General features: G+C 43.6%; 1 protein-coding gene across 2 annotated transcripts in view; it reads left to right on the plus strand.

The window, feature by feature from the left end:
- The window catches only part of ACOXL (acyl-CoA oxidase like), a 612,189-nt gene that overhangs the window by 68,085 nt on the left and 522,415 nt on the right, over positions 1-21,689 (plus strand). For both annotated transcript variants that reach the window (XM_073672763.1, XM_073672762.1), the window contains exon 5: positions 18,835-18,933. In XM_073672763.1, the coding sequence (XP_073528864.1) occupies positions 18,835-18,933 (99 nt within the window). The remainder of the gene's footprint in view (positions 1-18,834; positions 18,934-21,689) is intronic.

Genomic DNA, 21,689 nt, shown 5'->3' on the forward strand with positions numbered 1-21,689 from the left:
CAGTCGTGGGCGTTTTCTTTACCGCAGGAATCGGTTTGTCTCCAGTCTGTAGAGGGGTTCTTTCGGGCCTCTGGCCCTCATCTATGACTGAGTCGCCTTGACAGTCTAGGCTACGTCACTTTCAGCAGGGAAATCGGTCAGTGGAAACGTACAATTCTGAATTCCGTAGATGGGCAAAGGATTCCAAATGGAATGACTCAGCCCTTAGAAGTCAATTTTGTGAGGGTCTTACTGAAAGGTTGAAAGATGCTTGTCAGTATATGAAACCCCTCAGTCCTTGGAGGCTGCCATGTCGTTGGCCATACGTCTTGATAGACGGTTGAGACCACCTTCTCTGGGGCCTTCTTGGTGGGGTTATGTACCTCTGCCGGGGGGAGCGGTCTGGGGGAGAACGAGTACTGGGGGAGGTGGATGAACCCATGCAGTTATGGAGTGTTTCTGCATCATAAATTTCCCCGGATATTCGCAAGAAAAAAGGGGTATGTTTTTTTGTGGGAAAAAGGCACATTTTGTTGGGACCTATCCTTCAATTCCTAAACAAAAGGAGACTCGATTAACTCTTGGTAGTCTGGAGTTGGATAAACAAGAGGTGCATTTGTTGCCAACCTGCAGTTCCCGGTTTGTCCTGACAGCAGAGGTGGTGCTAGAGAGCAAAACCGAGAAAATTAATTTGTTTGTTGACAGTGGAGCCGGAGTCAGCATGGTGGATGCTGAGTTTGTGAAAACTCATGGTCTTGCTTGCTATACTTTAGCCAAACCTATTTCCATCTTTGCCATCAACTTGGCTCCACTTGCACAGAAAGCATTTACTCAGCTTGTACATAATGTAAAACGGAGGGTGGGGTCAGTTCATTGTGAAATAATCCCTTTCTATGTCCTGGACAGTCTTCCCACACCTTTTGTTTTGGGTCTTCCTTGGCTTGTTAAATATAATCTGCTGGTGGATTGGCAAACCGGGGAGACTATTGAATGGGGAGGTTACTGCCATGAGAACTGTTTAGATATTTCCCTTGCTACTGTCTCTAAGGAAATATTACCTGCTTTTCTGTCTGGTTTTGAGGACGTTTTTTCTAAGGGGGTGTCAGGATTTGCCTCCTCATTGTGCATATGACTGTCCTATTAACCTGACCCTGTCTGAGATGATCTAGTGAATCCTGCTTTGAGCAGGGGGTTGGACCAGATGACCCAGGAGGTCCCTTCCAACTCTACCATTCTATGATTCTATGATTCTATGACCCCCGGAGCTAAACTACCGAAGTCCAGACTGTATAATCTTTCTGGCCCTGAGAGAGAAGTCATGAAGGATTTCATTATGGAAAGTCTGGAGAAGGGACATATCAGACCCTCATCTTTTCCCGTGGTGGCAGGGTTCTTCTTTGTGAAGAGAAAGAAGGTGGTCTACGTCCCTGTTTAGATTTCCGGGAATTAAATCAAATTACCAGCCGTAATCCATACCCTCTTCCTTTTTATTCCTGATTTGTTCAGCCAGTTTGTAGGAGCTAAGGTATTTTCCAAGTTGGATTTAAGGGGAGCCTACAATCTGGTTAGAATCAGAGAAGGGGATGAATGGAGAACAGCATTCAATACCCCCGAAGGGCATTCCGAGAGTCTAGTTATGCCTTTCGGTTTTACCTGCGGTATTCCAGCATTTCATAAATGATATTTTCCATCATTTGGTGTGGAGGTTTGTGGTGGTCTGTCTGGACAATATTTTGGTTTAATCACCTGATTTTGAGACACATCGGAGGCATGTTAAGCAGGTGCTCCAGATATTAAGGGATAACAAACTTTATGCCAAACTGGAAAAATGTGTTTTCCCTGTTCAGGAAGTGCAATTTTTGGGGTACTTGCTGTCATCTTCGGGTTTTCGGATGGATCCGGAGAAATCCGTGCAATCCTTGATTGGGACAGTCCCGAGAACCTGAAGCCTCTACAACGTTTTCTGGGCTTTACTAATTTTTACCGGAAATTCATTCAAAATTACTCAGTAATTGTGAAAGCCCTTACTGACATGACTAAGAATGTGTCTGATTTTTCCAAATGGTTGGATGCCTCCCTCCAGGCTTTTTCTTCCTTAAAGAATAATTTTGCCACTGCATCTATACTCAGTCAACCCGATGTTTCCCAACACTTTATTGTGGAGGTTGATGCGTCGGATGTTGGGTTTGGGGCTGTGTTGTCTCAGGGTCCGTCCCCTGGTAAATGGCATCCATGCGCCTTCTTTTCTAAGAAATGGTCTTTGGCTGAGAGAAATTGACGTTGGTAATAGGGAACTTTTGGCGATCAAATTGGCATTCGAAGAATGGCGACATTGGTCGGAGGGGGCTGTCCATCCTATTATTGTTATTACTAACCATAAGAACCTGTCATATCTCCAGTCAGCTAAATATCTCAACTCTAGGCAAGCCAGATGGTCCCTGTTTTTAATTAGGTTCAATTTTGTTGTCACTTCATCCAGGGGTCAAAAATGTCAAGGCTGATGCTTTGTCCCGGAGCTTCCCTGGGGGTGGTGACCATGAGAACCCTGCCCCGATCTTACAGAAAGGGGTAGTCATTTCGGCACTATATCCTGAACTGGAGGGTGAGGTGTTGGAGGCTCAGGGAGACGCCCCTGCCTCCTGCCCTTCAGGAAGGTTATTTGTACGATGTAATCTGCGGCGAAAAATTAATTAAGGAACATCATAACTCTGTGCTTGATGGGCATCCAGGTGATAAGGCAACCACAGACATCCTCTCTCGTCGCTTTTGGTGGCCGGGGTTGCATCGGGATGTGATTGAACACGTATCTACTTGTAGTATTTGCATGCGTTCTAAAGTTTTGCATACCCGTCCGTCTGCTACTCTTCTTCCGCTACTTATCCCTAGTAGGCCATGCACACACTTGTCCATGGATTTCATTACTGACCTACCAGTTTCTGCAGGCAAAACGGTGGTTTTGGTGGTTGTAGATAGGTTCAGTATAATGGTTCACTTCGTCGCATTACCTGCACTTCCAAATGTCAAGACACTTGCTCAGGTGTTCATAAATGAGATAGTGAAGCTTCACGGGGTTCCCTCCGATGTGGTGTCAGATCGGTGGACCCAGTTTGTTTCCAAGTTCTGGAAGGCATTCTGTTCTCCACTGGGGTGCAGCTGTCCTTTTCCTCTGCCTTGCTCCCTCAGTCGAATGGACAGACCGAGCGTGTCAATCAGAATTTGGAGACCTACCTCAGGTGTTTTGTCTCCAAAAATCAGGAGGATTGGGCATCCTACTTACCGCTGGCAGAATTTGCCATTAATAATCATCGTTAAGAATCCACTGGCAGGTCACCATTCTTCGGTGCATACGTTTATCACTCACAATTTGATACCTTTAGTGGGAGAGGAACTTCAGGAGTTCCTGAGGAGGAACAGTTTGCTTTGTCGCTTTCCTCTGTACGGCAGGGTGTTCTGAGTAATTTAAAGATCATGGGAGACCAGTATAAACGTATGGCTGACAGAAAACGCTTGTCAGGTCCGGACGAGAATGTGAATGACTTTGTATGGTTGTCTACCAGGAATATAAGATTGAAAGTTCCTTCTTGGAAGCTGGGGCCTAGGTTTATTGGTCCCTATAAAATAACCACCGTCATTAACTCAGCAGCATTTCGTCTTGAACTTCCTCAGGCCCTTAAAGTCCACAATGTGTTCCACAGGTCCTTACTCAAGAACTATGTGGAACCTCTTGAGCCCTCACCTCTACCACCGCCCCCAGTAATGGTTGATGGTAATCTGGAGTTCCAGATTTCGAGAATTGTAGATCCTCTTCTCCAACGTCTTTCTCTACAATACTTAATGCACTGGAAGGGTTATGGTCCAGAGGAGAGGATGTGGGTTTCCGCATCAGAGGTGAACGCTCCCAGGTTGGGTCGTTCATTCCACACTTCTTATTCTGAGAAACCTGGTCCTGAGTGTCCAGAGGCCACTCATAGATTGGGGGGGGGGATACTCACAGGGTGAGGTTCGCGTGCGGAGATTGGTTAAGATTCAATAGGGACGTTAGTGGAGACAGGGTTATTATTAGATCAGCCTAGGAGGTCTCCACTCCCCCCCTTTCCCTAGCGTCTGGGCTCCCTTTCCCTCTTCTCTTTGTGTTGCACTAAGTCTTTCCCACACCTTGCGTGACACTTGAAGAGTGGGATGTTGGTAGAAAAGTTATCTTCGTAGATGTAGTTACCTTGATCAAGCAGTGGGTGCACCAAATACCACGTAATTTTCCCACTCACTCCCAGGACAGGGGGCATCCAGTGGGTTGAATGTGGGTGTCCTTCCCGTCATAAACCCTAAACTTGTGGGTGTACCCTGAGGTACTCTCACACAGTTTGTAGAGCTTAATTCCCTACCTGTCCCTTTTACTGGGCAGGTATTCCCGTAATTTGAGCCTCCCTTTGAAATGTATTAGGGGCTCATCCACGCAGATGTCCCTTTGGGGAACGTACACCTCATGCCTCAAATGTTGGGAAGGGGTTAAACAAATGCTAGTGTAATTATGTTGTATTTCAAAATTCAGATTGAAGACAGTGATTTCCAACTATTGACACAAGGACAACAAGTGTCCCTGACTTGCCTGCTGTGTGGCCTGAGCCTCAGACGGAATAGCCCCATAGGGTGCATTTCCTTTCTCAGGTTAAGAATGGCCCACTATTACACATCACATCCGCTGTATAAGTGAAATATTAATAATAATAATTACGACTTACTTGATGTTAAAAGTGTGGTAACATCTAATAAACTGAATATTGGTGGACCGTGGACACATCCTCACTCACTACTCACAACCAGTTCTGTGCATAACAATCACTCTAAAGCAGCCAATAAAATAACTTGCATGGCAGAATGTTGTGTCTATTGATTGCTATTCAGTGAACAGAGGATCACAATGCAGAGACTTGGATGTGGGGAATGTCACACTACATGCATCAGCAACAGCATTCAGCTCCTTAGATGGATCAGCACTTTGCTATATACTATAAACACCAGGTGGCGCCATAATATATACAAAAAAAGTCAAAACTTCGCTGATATTGCTTTTTTTTTTTAACAGTAAATGTTATTTATTTTTTAGGATCTGTACAGTGGATGTGATATGCAATGATTCCCCAACCCCCTATTTATGAGGGAATTTGGTGAAACAAAAGATAAAAATTCTTCATTTGAACCATCATTTATTTCTCTTTTGTACGAAGTTGAACCGGGTTGTAACCATCATATGTATTGACTTATAAGGTCTCTGTGACATATTCTTGAACTCCTACATTATGAGCTTGCTTAAAGAGAACCTGTCATCACGATTTTGCATATTAAACTAAAGGCATGGGTATAATGTTATACAGAATCAATAGATACTAGTGATGGGCGAACACCAAGATGCTTGGATGCTCGGGTTGAGCACATTGGAATACTCGGGTGTTCGACCCGAGCAATGAGCCCAATGCAAGTCTGTGGGAAACTCGAGAATTTTTCCGGCGGCTCCCCCTTTGAGTTCTGCAGAGGGCTTAAAATTGCCCAAATCAATGGGAACAGTGCTCAAATGACATGGGAACGGCATGGGGAAGAGCCCTGGAAGCATCTCTGACTCCCAGGTCACTGCTGTGAACATTGTTGTCAGAGGTATTACCAGGGGCGGACACAGACTGTAGTGGGCCCCTGTGCAAGAAATTTTTGGGGGCCCCCCCCTGCGCTTCATAAGGCAACAAAGTTATGTAAACATAACCCCCCCATGTGCAGCTCTCACCCCCCCATGTGCAGCTCACCCCCCGGATACATCTCTCATCCCCCCCCCCCGTGCATCTCTCATCCCCCCCCCGTGCATCTCTCACCCCCCCATGTGCATCTCTCACCCCCCCATGTGCATCTCTCACCCCCCCATGTGCATCTCTCATCCCCCCCATGTGCATCTCTCATCCCCCCCATGTGCATCTCTCACCCCCCCCATGTGCATCTCTCACCCCCCCATGTGCATCTCTCACCCCCCCCATGTGCATCTCTCACCCCCCCCATGTGCATCTCTCATCCCCCCCATGTGCATCTCTCATCCCCCCCATGTGCATCTCTCACCCCCCCATGTGCATCTCTCACCCCCCCATGTGCATCTCTCACCCCCCCCATGTGCATCTCTCATCCCCCCCACTCCTAGTTAATTAATTGTATTTAAGAAAAATAAAACTTGTTATACTTACCCCCATGCGATCCCTGCAGAATCCTGGCGCTCGTCCACGTCGCTGCCACCAGGCTCTCCTGACGTTCGGCCATGTGACGGTGCCACATACATAGCCAACAGCTTTTGTTTTGGCCAAAAGATTTTTAAAGCCGCCACCACGATAAGGTAGACTCTTCTGGCTGGGCCCTACTCTAACCTATTAAAATTTTCTTAAAATATCCAATACTCTTTTTAGATATATTTTTATTTAGTTTTCTTTAAGGGAATGTGTCATATACATTTTTTTTTAAAATGACCAATAATACCACATACAGGGAATACCGCCACACCATCACCAGACCACATATTACCACAACATAGTGACCGAATAATACCACACAGAAGGGAGAAAAACTGCCACACCATGACCAGACCACATATTACCACCACATTACTAATATTACCACCACATTACTAATATTACCATAAGTGTCATTATACACGGGAGCTCTATACATGGTATGTATAATGTAAGTGTCCAGGTAATCTAGTGATCACCAGTGACATTATACACAGGAGCTCTGTATATAGTGTCAGTGTACAGGTAATACAGTGATCACCAGTGACATTATACACAGGAGCTCTGTATATAGTGTACAGGTAATACAGGGATCACCAGTGACATTATACACAGGAGCTCTGTATATAGTGTACAGGTAATACAGGGATCACCAGTGACATTATACACAGGAGCTCCGTATATATTGTCAGTGTACAGGTAATACAGTGATCACCAGTGACATTATACACAGGAGCTCTGTATATAGTGTACAGGTAATACAGGGATCACCAGTGACATTATACACAGGAGCTCTGTATATAGTGTACAGGTAATACAGGGATCACCAGTGACATTATACACAGGAGCTCTGTATATATTGTCAGTGTACAGGTAATACAGTGATCACCAGTGACATTATACACAGGAGCTCTGTATATAGTGTCAGTGTACAGGTAATACAGTGATCACCAGTGACATTATACACAGGAGCTCTGTATATAGTGTACAGGTAATACAGTGATCACCAGTGACATTATACACAGGAGCCCGGTACATAGTATATAGTGTAAGTGTACATGTAATGCACTGACTCACTGGTGACGTCTCTAGGTGAAGTCCTTCAGCTCCGCTTTTCTCCTTCATCCAGCACAGACCGCCATCACGTCTTCCAGCCAGGACTCGTCTCTGCATAAAATAACACAGTTATCTAGAGCACATTCCCCAACTTCTACATTACGCAGCTGAATACAGACGTGCATCCACCATCAATATATGGTTAGTTATTATGCAACCTACCATTCCAAATATAAATTGTAATCCACCACGGTGCCCCCATTAACTGTAAATAGGCACTTAATATATAATTTAATTAGAACCTCTACTCTATACTTCCTGCTCCCTGCATTCATTATTTACATGCACCCCCTGCCCCAATTCATTATATCATGTCCGTGCTCTCCCCACCCCATCGTCATTTATCATTTACTCTCCCCCACCCCACATTCATTATGTGCAGCTCATTATCCCCCTACTCCCAATTCCCCCATGTGCAGCTCATTTTCTCCCAATTCCCCCATGTGCAGCTCTCATCCCCCCATGAGCAGCTCTCACCACCCCCCATGTGCACATCTCTCATCCCCCTCCCCCACATGTGCCCCTCTCTCATCCCCCTCCCCCACATGTGCCCCTCTCTCATCCCCCTCCCCCACATGTGCCCCTCTCTCATCCCCCCCATGTGCAGCTCTCACCACCCCCCCATGTGCCCCTCTCTCATCCCCCTCCCCCACATGTGCCCCTCTCTCATCCCCCTCCCCCCCATGTGCCCCTCTCTCATCCCCCCCATGTGCATCTCTCATCCCCCCATGTGCATCTCTCATCCCCCCATGTGCATCTCTCATCCCCCCCATGTGCATCTCTCATCCCCCCATGTGCATCTCTCATCCCCCCCATGTGCATCTCTCATCCCCCCACATGTGCACATCTCTCATCCCCCTCCCCCACATGTGCACCTCTCTCATCCCCCCATGTGCATCTCTTATCCCCCTCCCCCATGTGCATCTCTTATCTCCCCCCATGTGCATCTCTTATCCCCCCCCATGTGCATCTCTTATCTCCCCCCATGTGCATCTCTTATCCCCCCCCCACATGTGCACCTCTCTCATCCCCCCCACCCCATGTGCATCTTTTATCATCTCCCCCCCACGTGCACCTCTCTCATCCCCCTCCCCCCACGTGCACCTCTCTCATCCCCCTCCCCCCACATGTGCACCTCTCTCATCCCCCCCACCCCATGTGCATCTTTTATCATCTCCCCCCCCCCATGTGCATCTCTTATCACACACACACACACACACCTCCCATTCCCCCCACTCCTAGTAAATTGTATTTTGAAAAAAACAAAACTTGTTATACTTACCCCCATGCGATCCCTGCAGAATCCTGGCGCTCGTCCAAATCGCTGACACCAGGTTCTCCTGACTTCCGGCCATGTGACGGCGCCGTCACATGACCGGAAATCAGGGGAATCATGAAGGAGCTGCCGCAGGAGCGCAGCGCAGCGCTGAGATGTCCCGGACCCGGCGCTTAGCATGGGGCCGGGGGCCCCATGAGGAGAGAGACTAACAAGAGGGGTCCCCCAACGGGGCTCCAAAGGGGCCCCTACCGGCTGGGCCCCACACTGGAGTCAGGGCAGACATGCCCTGATGGCGGCCCTGCTGGAGGCTGGAGGGGCCCCCTCTCCCTCGGGGCCCCCGTTCAATGAACCGGCTGCACGGGCGGTAGTTCCGCCCCTGGGTATTACGCCACTTTTACGGACTCACAATAAAACATACAAAAACGAAACCAAAATGGATTTTCCTTTAAAAAATGTTAAGGAACATCCTTTCCTGGGTAATGACTTGTATATAAGGCAAAAAAAAAATGCTTCTCCACATCTTGGGCTATGTTCACACGTAGCGTTTTTGATGCATGTTTGCACTTTTGCATTGCTTTCAACGGTGAAAAATACATTCACCGGTTAATGTTATTTTTACATTTTACTACCTTATCTGGCCATGTGGTGTGTGACATGATCAGACACATCCATACAGTACTGAAATGACATGGGAACAGCATGGGGAAGACCCCTGGAAGCATCTTTAACTCCCAGGTCACTGCCTAAAACCATAGTCATCAGAGGAGATCCTATACTACTGCGGTAATAATACAGACATTTTTGGCAACATGACAAATATTAAATTCCATTTAAAATGGGCAAGGCATGTGGCAAGGGAGAAGGAAGTGGACGTGATGCTGATGGTGCATTCAGAGGCCGTGGGCAAGATGAAACTGTGCCTGCTGAGGGAGCACAACAAGCATCAATATCATGTCGACCTAGCTTCCTGTCCCACTTTCTAGGGGGCCGCGGAATACCACTCTTGAAGCCAGACCAGTGTGAAAAGGTTGTTGGTTGGATAGCAGATAAATAAATAATACTTCCAGTCAGTTTGCAACTACCACCCTGTCTTCCACACGGTCCGGTCTCCGTAGCCATGAGTCTGGACCACATTATTATTATTATTATTATTATTATTATAGCGCCATTTATTGCTTGGCGCTTTACATCTGAAAAAGCGGTATGCATAGCAAAAATAATTACAATACAGGTGCATCGCACTAAATTAGAATATCATCAAAAAGCTAATTTATTTCAGTTGTTCAATACAAAAAGTGAAACTCCTATATAGAGTCATGACAAAAAGAGTGATCTATTTCAAGTGTTTATTTCTGTTAATATTGATGATTATGGCTTAAAGCCAATGAAAACACAAAAGTCATTAACTCTGTAAATTAGAATAATTAACAAAAAACACCTGCAAAGGCTTCCGAAGTATATAAAAAGGGGAAGACTGCTGACTTGAGGTCTAGTGTGAAGTTTTTACAATCAGTGATGGTTTGGGGAGCCATGTCATCTGCTGGTGTAGGTCCACTGTGTTTTATCAAGACCAAAGTCAGTGCAGCCGTCTACCAGGAAATTTAAGAGCACTTCATGCTTCCCTCTGCCGACAAGCTTTTTGGAGATGGGAATTTCATTCTCCAGCAGGACTTGGCACCTGTCCACACTGCCAAAAGTACCAATACCTGGTTTATAAACAACAGTATCACTGTGCTTGATTGGCCAGCAAACTCGCCTGACCTTAACCCTGTAGAGAATCTATTATAGAGAATCTATGGGGTATTGTCAAGAGGAAGATGAGACACCAGACCCAACAATGCAGACGAGCTGAAGGCTGCTATCAAAGCAACCTGGGCTTCCATAACACCTCAGCAGTGCCACAGGCTGATCGCCTCCATGCCACTCCGCATTGATTCAGTAATTGATGCAAAAGGAGCCCCGAGCAAGTATTGAGTGCATTTACTGAACATACATTTCAGTAGGACAACATTTCGGATTTTAAAATCATTTTTCAAGCTGTTGTTATAAAGTATTCTAATTTACTGAGATAATGACTTTTGTGTTTTCATTGGCTGTAAGCCATAATCATCAACATTAACAGAAATAAACACTTGAAATAGATCACTGTTTGTAATGACTCTGTATAATATACGAGTTTCACTTTTTGTATTAAAGAACTGAAATAAATTAACTTTTTGATGATATTATAATTTAGTGAGATGAACCTGTAATCTTGAACAAAAACGTGATAGTGACTGGTACAGAAGGAGAGAGTACCCTACCCACGAGGGTTCACAGTCTACAAGGGATCGGTGAGGATACAGTAGGTGAGGGTAGAGCTGGTCGTACATCGGTATGTTCAGCGGTGAGAGCCACAGATCTGCCTGCTCTGTTATAGCTTTCAACAACTCTGCAGCGATGTGCGGTTTCTCACTTAAGTATATTATCTTCAGCACTTCAGCACAACTTGTTGCAGCTTGGTCGAGGCAGTGCTGCAGTGCTTTCAGCTTGCGACTGATGTGGTCATTTCGGAGATGGAGGTCGAAGAGGAGGAGGTGCAGGAGCTGTAGAATGTGATTTACATTGAGGTTACATTGGTGAGTCTGGTTTTGATACTAAAGATCCTGCTGTGTTTTCATAGTTTTTTTTTACGTCTCTTCAAATGTGTATTGAAGTGCGTCCTAATTTTTGTCAGCCCTTGAAATTGCTGCATACGCAATAACAGTATAGGAGACCCACTCCTTAATAATGGGAAGGATATATTCAAATATATTCTAGAATATTACCTGTCTTAGCTGAAATTCGTTTATGGGTGAGCTATCGCCGTGTGGATAGCATATTACACCAATCCAGCCAGGTATTATTGCCTTATACTGCGTGCTGCAGAAAAAAATACAAATCTATTCTATTCCCTATTGATACCGCTGTTAGATGCATTTACAATAGGGACAGGTGCTGCTAGGTGGAATCATCAGCTCGAGATGAGTGTTCATTCTGGTCGCATAAATCTCTTCCACAGTCCATACCTTTTTTTTTTTTTTGGCCTTATATACAAGTCATGACCCTGCAAAGAATGTTTCTTAACATTTCTTCCAGGAAAATCCATTTTTGCTTAGTTTTTGTATGTTTTATTGTCAGTCCGTAAAAATGGCGTAATATTCTGACAACATTGTTCACAGATATGCTATTGGTCAGCGACCAAGTGTGAATAGGCTTGAACAATACATAACTGAGAATTCACAGAAATTGTACCCTTTATTGACAAATTCTAAAATATAACTTTTAATATATATCATAAAATATTACCAACAATTAAAACAACAACCCACATTATCCGTGCACAATCACAGATAAAGGGAGGGGGATTGTGCCTTACCCTGTTCTGGCACTGCCTTACCCTACCTTGCCACGGAGGTTGGCATTCTATATCCTGCTCAATTGCGCCCTGCTCAACGACAACTCTCCCTTTTGCCCCTATATCACCCTGTCGTGACAATCAGTGGGGTTAAAAAGTGCACAGTGCAAAAATTGAGGTCTCAAGTAATTTTGTAGTAGCACACCGTATAAAAATATCTGTAGCCTCTGGTCAGTACAATTTGGCCACAGATACAAAAAAGAGGGTGCAAAAAGACATATTCAATACTAATGAATCTTGTTATCAGCTTATCCAAATTAATGTCGTTGACATGATTCCAAATTTCATGATATTGACATACTCTCAGATTTCGTAATATATGCAGTTCACTTTAAATAGCATAGTAACTCAATCAAAAAGAGGGTTCAAGAAGATATATTCAATACTAACGAATCTAGCAATCAGCTTCTCCAATCCATATCATTGACATGATTCCAGATTTCATGATAGTGACATCTATCTATGTCTAATCTATATCTCAGATTACATAATAAAGAGAGTTCACTTTAAATGGCATAGTAGCTTTCCATTCTCTTTAGATTTGTAAATTACTGATTATAACAAATCCATTTGAAAATATCGCCTAACCAGCTCATATGCAACTCGACGCGTTTGTCCTTTACTAAGGTTCATCAGGAGTAGTTCAATCAGGTGAAGTATATTATGAAGCGGGGACGCCATTACGCAGGATATAGGGTGCCAACCTCCGCGGCAAGGTAGGGTAAGGCACAATCCCCCTCCCTTTATCTGTGATTGTGCACTGATAATGTAGGTGGTTGTTTTAATTGTGTATAATATTTTATGATATATATTAAAAGTTATATTTTAGAATTTGTCAATAAAGGGTACAATTTCTGTGAATTCTTGGATTGATTAATACCAATAGAATCTACTTTTTGCTGTGATTTAACAATACATAACTGGCAGACTTTAAATGGAGTGTAATTGCTGGCACGCTCCCCAAAATGTCATGATTATTGCGGCAGTAATATCGGATCCCGTCTGAAGACCACGGTTTTAGGCACTGGCCTTGTAGTATGGTATTGGCAATGGTCAGCGACCAAGTGTGAATAGTTTTGAACAACACACAACTGACAGACTTTAAATGGAGTGTAATATCTGGCACTCTACCAAAAAATTCTGGATTATTAGCGCAGTAATATCTGATACCGTCTGATGAGCACGGTTTTAGGCAGTGGCGTTAGAGATATAGTATTGGTCAGCGACCAAGTGTGAATAGGTTGAACAAAATACAGCTGGCAGACTTTAAATGGAGCATATTATTTGGCATGCTCCACAAAATGTCTGTATTATTACGGCAGTAATATCGGATCACATCTGATGATGGACAAGTTTCTCTGCTTCCACAATAAAGCAATGTGAATAAAATCAACCAAATCTGGCTGTATGCTTCTAACAAGCAAATGGAGCAGTTAAAATTGTGTATTATATTGCTATTTAAGCAAGTAATAAGAATTAGAGCAAAAAGAATATTAGCCCTGATATCTAGTCTAGGGCTATGGATATCTGTAACAGCAGCAGCATACAGAACGTGCAATGGACCCTGTTGAGCTGTATACAGTGTCCACAAACCCTGCCTGCCTAACTCCTGCTATCACCAGTAATAATATATGCAGCTGGATTAGTCTTTAGAAGGACTTGTTAGTTCAAATGGATATATATCTTGCTGTGGAATACCTATGCCTTACTAATAAACCTCCAATTCTCTCCCTCACTCAGCAGCACCTCTCCCTACTCTGCCTGTTTCCGGGGTAGACTGTGAGGAGCATAAGGTCCCTGGTCTTATATAGACCCGTTGACGCTATGCGGCCAGCCAATCACTGTAATGCCACAACCAACATGGCTACGGCATTACAGTGACTGGCAGGCAATCCCTGCATGTTTATTTGCTGTCTAAAGGGCGCCAAACATGCGGGGCGGGGACCCGAGCTCCCGCCCCAGCAACCCGGTAGTACTCATCGAGCATCTCGAGCAGTGAGATGCTCGGGAGAGTACCGAGCAGCTGCGAGCACGCTCGCTCATCACTACTAGATACCTTTAGTGAAGAAATCCACATCCTGGTTGTTCTTTAATCTGCATTGGAAGTTTGGGTGTAGTAACCTTAAGTTGCATATGGGCGGGACTGTGGGTAAGGTCTTGTGCTCTGTCCTGGCCCCTCCGCCTGCTTCTGGTGTTAGTATCCTCGTGCCGGCGCTAGTACTGGTGTATGCGCAGATTGACCAGTCGGTGGTCTTCAGTAAAATGGCACCGGTGACAACGCATGCGCAGATTTAGATTTCAGGTTCCTGTTGAGCCGAGATCTCAATTTGTGCATGCCTTGCCACCAGCGCCATTTTACTGAAGACTGCTAGGAGATGAATCTGTATATAGGGAGGGTTATGTGGGGGTCATACAGTATATACACTGCTCAAAAAAATAAAGGGAACGCTGAAATAACACATCCTAGGTCTGAATGAATGAAATATTCTCATTGAATACTTTGTTCTGTACAAAGTTGAATGTGCTGACAACAAAATCAGACAAAAATCATCAATGGAAATCAAATTTATTCACCAATGGAGGCCTGGATTTGGAGTCGCCCCCAAAATTTAAGTGGAAAAACATACTACAGGCTGATCCAACTTTGATGTAATGTCCTTAAAACAAGTCAGAATGAGGCTCAGCATTGTGTGTGGCCTCCACGTGCCTGTATGACCTCCCTACAACGCCTGGGCATGCTCCTGATGAGGTTGCGGATGGTCTCCTGTGGGATCTCCTCCCAGACCTGGACTAAAGCATCCGCCAACTCCTGCACAGTCTGTGGTGCAACGTGACATTGGTGGATGGAGCGAGACATGATGTCCCAGATGTGCTCAATCGGATTCGGGTCTGGGGAACGGGCGGGCCCATCCATAGCTTCAATGCCTTCATCTTGCAGGAACTGCTGACACACTCCAGCCACATGAGGTCTGGCATTGTCCTGCATTAGGAGGAACCCAGGGCTAACCGCACCAGCATATGGTCTCACAAGGGGTCTGAGGATCTCATCTCGGTACCTAATGGCAGTCAGGCTACCTCTGGCGAGCGCATGGAGGGCTGTGCGGCCCTCCAAAGAAATGCCACCCCACATTATTACTGACCCACTGCCAAACCGGTCATGCTGAAGGATGTTGCAGGCAGCAGATCGCTCTCCACGGCGTCTCCAGACTCTGTCACGTCTGTCACATCTTTCACATGTGCTCAGTGTGAACCTGCTTTCATCTGTGAAGAGCACAGGGCGCCAGTGGCGACTTTGCCAATCCTGGTGTTCTGTGGCAAATGCCAAGCGTCCTCCACGGTGTTGGGCTGTGAGCACAACCACCATCTGTGGATGTCGGGCCCTCATACCACCCTCATGGAGTCAGCTTCAAACCGTTTGTGCAGACACATGCACATTTGTGGTCTGCTGGAGGTCATTTTGCAGGGCTCTGGCAGTACTCCTCTTGATCCTCCTTGCACAAAGGCGGAGGGTTGCGGTCCTGCTGCTGGGTTGTTGCCCTCCTACGGTCCCCTCCACGTCTCCTGGTGTACTGGCCTGTCTCCTCGTAGCGCCTCCAGCCTCTGGACACTATGCTGACAGACACAGCAAACCTTCTTGCCACAGGGCGCACTGATGTGCCATCCTGGATGAGCTGCACTACCTGAGCAACTTCTGTGGGTTGTAGAGTCCGTCTCATGCTACCACGAGTGTGAAAGCACAACCAACATTCAAAAGTGACCAAAACATCAGCCAGAAAGCATTGGTACTGAGATGTTGTCTGTGGTCCCCACTTGCAGAACCACTCCTTTATTGAATGTGTCTTGATAATTGCCAATAATTTCAATCTATTGTCTATTCCATTTGCACAACAGCATGTGAAATTGATTGTCAATCAGTGTTGCTTCCTAAGTGGACAGTTTGATTTCACAGAAGTTTAATTTACTTGGAGTTATATTCTGTTGTTTAAGTGTTCCCTTTATTTTTTTGAGCAGTGTAGAAAGGATATGTGAGGGATCATATTGTATATAGGGGGCCATGTGGGGGCTCACTCTGTATATAGGGGGCTATATGGGGGCTCACTCTGTATATAGGGGGCTATGTGGGGGCTCACACTGTAGGGGGACTGTGGGGCTCATACTCTATATAGAGGGGCTGTGTGGGTGCTCATACTGTATGTAGGGGCTGTGTGTGAACCAATACGATATGTTGGGAGACTATGAGGGCTCATACTGTATATAGGGGGCTATGTGGGGGATCATTCTGTTTGAGTGGCTACGTGGGTGCTTACACAGTAAAAGGGACTAGGTGAGGGTTCATACTGTATGTAAGGGGCTGTGTGGAGACTCATACTGAATATAGAGGTTGTGTGTGGCTCATACTGTATATAGGGGGTGCCAGCATACTTAATTCAGCTCAATATTAAGTGATACAGTTATTAGTAATATAAAATAATAATTATAATATATTTAGTTAATATTTAATATTAATATATTAATATTGAGCAGAATTCATTTCAGCCTATTGGTTCGGCCCTTCACAACAGTCAGTCTCTCATGTGGTCCCTCGGGAAAATGAATTCCCCACCTCTGGACTTGTCAGTCCAAGAATGTGTCAAATTCAAAAGTTGGCTGGCATATTTTAGGATGAGAGGCATTCAAACAGCCCTGGCCCATGAATTGTTGATGGCCCATAACAGCTGAAGGTAACAAGGCTTTACAAAAATGGTGGAAACATTATCGAGCTATTAGTAACTGCATGATCACTCAGAGGAATTAAGAATTATTTAGTGGTAGGTAGTGCAGCATAGTTGAGTGATTATAAGAACTTAATAACCTTATGGTATAGCTAGTTGCCTGTCTCAGATGTTAAACATCAGCAACCTAAATATAAATCTAGTAGTTCACTAAACCAAATTCACAGTGAAATGGACATATAGAAACATCTTCACCAAAGATCTGACACTTACTATGTAGATATGGTAACAGAACAATGTTAACTACATAGATATGGAGACCAACACAAGCTTACAACATAGACACGGCAAAAGCACAGAACTTAGTACGTAGGTACTGGAACACACCCAAGCTTAGTACATAGGTACCGTAACAGAACCAAGTTTACTACATTGATATGGGAACAGAACCAAGGTTACTACATAAATTTGTGAATAAAAACAAGCATACTTTGAAGATATGGTAATAGAACCAAGCTTAATACATAGATATAGGAACAGAAGCGAGCTTACGAAGTAGATACAGGAAGAAAAACAGACTTACTACATGGATACGGTAATAGAACTGAGCTTATTGCCTAGCTACCAGAACAGAACCGTGCTTACTATGTGGATAGAGGAACAGAACCAAGCTTTCTACATACAACCCCAATGTACTGTAGATAGTGTATATACAACCCCAATGTATAGTAACTAGAGAGATATTCAAAATTTTAGCATTTTTATATTGAGGAACATTTTTCTGAAATAGTTATACAATTTGTTGACTCAGTTGTTCAGATTGGTAAACCATTGACCATCTTTGCTTCAGAGAGACTCTGCCTCTTTAACATGCTCTTTTTATACACAGTCATGGCTTATTTCAAAATTGACCCTCCAGTTGTTTTCATTAGTACCACTTACTTCTCCAGTCTTTTGTTAACCTTGTGTCAACTATATGAGATGTGTCGCTACCATCAATTTCTAAATTAATTCATTTATTTAAATCAGATGGGAAAATGTTTACCTGTCAACTTGTGATATGTGTTCTATTGCAAATAAAATACAGCTATAAGAGATTTCCAAATCATTGCATTGTTGTTTTCTTTGTATTTTATACAATGCCCCAACTCTTTTGAAATTTTGATTATAGATTCGGGAAGAGAACCAAGCTTGCTATTTAGATAAGGGAAAAGAACTGAGCTTGCTACATAGATACAAGAGCAACCCCCCCCCCAAATTTTGGAGGAAAAAGGCGGTGCGCCTTATAATGCGAACTGCCAGGGGGAGGGGTGGCCCATCTGATCGGGGTCCCAGATACAGGAGGTTGGTGGTGGCTGCGGCGGTAGAGGAGTGATGTTTTGGGCCCCGTCCTTAGAAGAAATGTCGCTGATTCAAGGCGGTGGTGGCTGCGGCCCCGTCTTCAGAAGTCGGCAGTGAGTGGAGGCGAGGTTTCCTATCCCATACATAGCCCTACGCTGTGCTTCGGCACACTGGCTGCCGGAGCATGCGCAGATTGAGATCTCGGGAGCTGCTTTTCCGCCAGTGAATTTAGTGAGACAGTGACCCAGGCAAGTTAAATCGAATGTCCTTTACTGTCCAAAGACCACACACATGAAAATTGATCACCTCTAGATTGCAGCCGGGAATAGATAAAGTCCAGTGCCGCTGGCACTTCCACCCCGTAAGGTTCTTGGGTGCTAACGTGTTTGCCCACGTTGCTGGCTCTGGTCTGAGTTAGATTCACACAGCCTGGCATAAATCCAATGCAAAATCAGCACTGCTTCATGTGAACTCGAAACACAAAAATGACACACCCAAACCTTAACTGCAGGTTTAATTGAAAACCGTGGTCATGGGCCATGGGTATATACATATACATGTTATATATACACACACATACATACACATGTGGTATTTCATGTGGTAATCATTTTCATTTAGTAATAAAAAGTTGAATGTCACTAATCGATTGTATATAAAAACATATATGTAAGATGATAAAAATCATATGATAATTTTTTCTTTTCTTAACAGAATCAGGAATTCACAGGGATGTTTGCAATGACTGAACGAGGTCATGGCAGTAATGTAAGAGGGATAACCACCGAGGCTGTGTTTGATCCAGTGACACAGGTAAGTTGAAACCATTTTCACATTCCTGTAATGTCTTGAAACAAGCATGTTTTGAAATATCGACTAGTTTTAGTCTTCATGACACTTCTGGTTTCCTTCTCCTAATAATTGAAAAGAGGAAGTGATGTTTGAGTGTTTAGCCATATTCTGGCATGTACAAGTCGGTATTAGTCAGCACATTGCAACTACGGGGAAATGTTTTCCATCGTTTTGTTTATATTTTAAACCACTTAAGGGAAAAAATGACAATGTTTTGTTTTACTGTTTACAATTTTTGCTTCTTCACTTTGCAATCTCATCAAAAAGCAAGGTATAGTGTGCCAAGATGGCATGACATATAACTTTAGACATGTTTTTACTACTTTCCAATTACCTTCAGCTTAAGCTATATTGGTGATTTATAGAGAGTCACAGCACGCTATAAATCTTGAGCTTCTCAATTAAGGTAAGACTTATTTGCAAATCAAGCAGGAATTAGTATTCACATACAATATATACATGCTTATACTGGTAACAAGAGCATGTCAAGCAAATTCACAAGGCATGTCATACATTGGACTGATTACTTTTATATAAAAATTTAAGATTCAATGAATATACTATTAAAGGCAGCAATAAAAATTGTATAGCATCAAATAATAAGAGCCCACACAGGAAAACAGCTGCTTGGTTATGCGTTATCAGAAATGGTCCCTTACCAGTATGCCATAGAATACACTGAACTGGTACCAACATGTGTAGTAAAGGCAACCTTCCAAGGTATGGAAGAAAAAATATGTTAGTAATAATCATTATAGAGGATGATTTGAACAAAGAAATCCAACATAATATACCAAAACAACAACCTAAAAAAAACTATGGACATGGTGATTGAGATGTAGAAAAGTACTGCAAAAAGCCTGACCTTGCCTGATGTGCATTATGCTCCAGATGCTTTGTCAGGGGGTAAACTTAGTAGCCATTAAGCCTTATGTTCGAAGCAGAGTTGTGTGTACAATCTTTCTTTTCTGTCAAGTAAGATTTCATGTATCCAATGTGTTATGTCCAACATATTCTAAATAAATTGTGTCAGTGGCCCCCAACATTTCTTACCTTGAGAGCCAGATTTGGCACCGAGAAATGGTTGCAAGCCGCATTCAGCTCCTCTCCTTCCCAGTAGTGACACCCAAGTATTACCAGTATAATGACATCCAAAGCTTTCCAGCAGAAGGCACATCAAAACCTTGTGCCCGTCTCACCTATAGGAAGCATACCTTTACCCTATATTTGTCATTCTTGCATTAAACACATTACCGCACTGTTGCATCTAGCTTCAAGCCCCCCTCTAACTGGTAGTGTCATCCCTTCTGTACAGGGCTACTCAAAAAGCCATTATCCAGAGACCTTCTCCTCATAGCTGTTTGCTGTAGCTGGTGTTAATGCACCTAGCTGTCAGACAGCAGAGAGCCACACATCATGGGCCCACGAGCCATGTGTGGCTCCCGAGCCTCCAATTGGGGACCCCTGTGTTACATAATGAAGCTTTATTTGCTTTTTTTTCAGTTCTTATTGGTTACAGGATAAGCAGACTATTTGATTGAAGAGCTACCATTTTATGATTTCTGGACCTATCACTTAAAATATTGGTTGCACGGAATTACATGGTGAACGTACTCTTTGATTTTCACATTATTATGACAAAGTGAAAACACCATTTTCTGTTGATAGATTTTTTTTTCTGTTTTGTGCGTAAATATAGGACTAACCATCTTGTCATTTATGTCCAGTATTAGAAAAACGTGACTATTTTCTTTTAGCAACAGCACCACCCGTGACCTTGGGTTGTGTCTGGTATTGCAACTCGGCCTATTAAAGTGAATGGAGATGAGCTGCAATACCACACTTGCATAACATAATTATTTTTATTTTTAGTTTAATGAGTAGGCAGTTAGAAGATAATCATATATTTCGTTATTCTTAAGTGAAAATTATAATTTGCAAATACTGTTATGTAAGGCAAAGTTGAGAATTATATCACTGTGAACTGGTTTTCCTGTAGTTTACTGTTTCTGATGTTTTTGTCCTAATTTGTAAAGCACAAACAAAATGTTGATGAATGTCCTAGTTTTTATTGTGAAAAAAAAGATCTGAATAGTAAAAAAAAAAAGTTAAGGTCCTCTTCCTCCTTAAAAGGCTATTTGCATATGAAAATTCCCAGAGGAGCATTGCATGGCTTATAAGTCTCCTTTCGGTGGCTTTTGCACTGTCCACAAGAAGAAACGTTTCCCCTTAGACCTCCCTGCTGGAGACATTTTCATCTAGCCAAATCAGATCTCTTGCTTTGCACTGATGAGGGTGCAAACACCCGAAACGTGTGTGCAAATGGAGTGTCTGGTTTGGCTTCTTATCCTAAGTCAAGTGGCAAGGCTATTTAACAGGTACATATTGGATGTAGCAATTCTAAAAGTCAATAGGTGGCACTAAAGTTCTCCTCCTCTCTGAATATTAGGATGTTTCTCCGAAAATAAGACAGGTTCTTATACTATTATTTACTCCAAAAGATGGGTTAGGGCATATTTTCAAAGCATGTCTTTTTTTTTCCATGAACAACAATCTACGTTTATTCTTGTGCGAAAAAAATCAACATTTAATCAAATATAATCATGTCATAATACACACACTGCACATACCCATCTACATACAGTTGAAACCAGAAGTTTACATACACTATATAAAAAGACACATTTGCATGTTTTTCTCAATATCTGACATGAAAT

The sequence above is a fragment of the Phyllobates terribilis genome, unplaced genomic scaffold, assembly GCF_046119375.1.
Source record: "Phyllobates terribilis strain yellow unplaced genomic scaffold, ASM4611937v1 Scaffold_3__8_contigs__length_932513732, whole genome shotgun sequence".
In the NCBI taxonomy this organism is placed as follows: Eukaryota; Metazoa; Chordata; class Amphibia; order Anura; family Dendrobatidae; genus Phyllobates; species Phyllobates terribilis.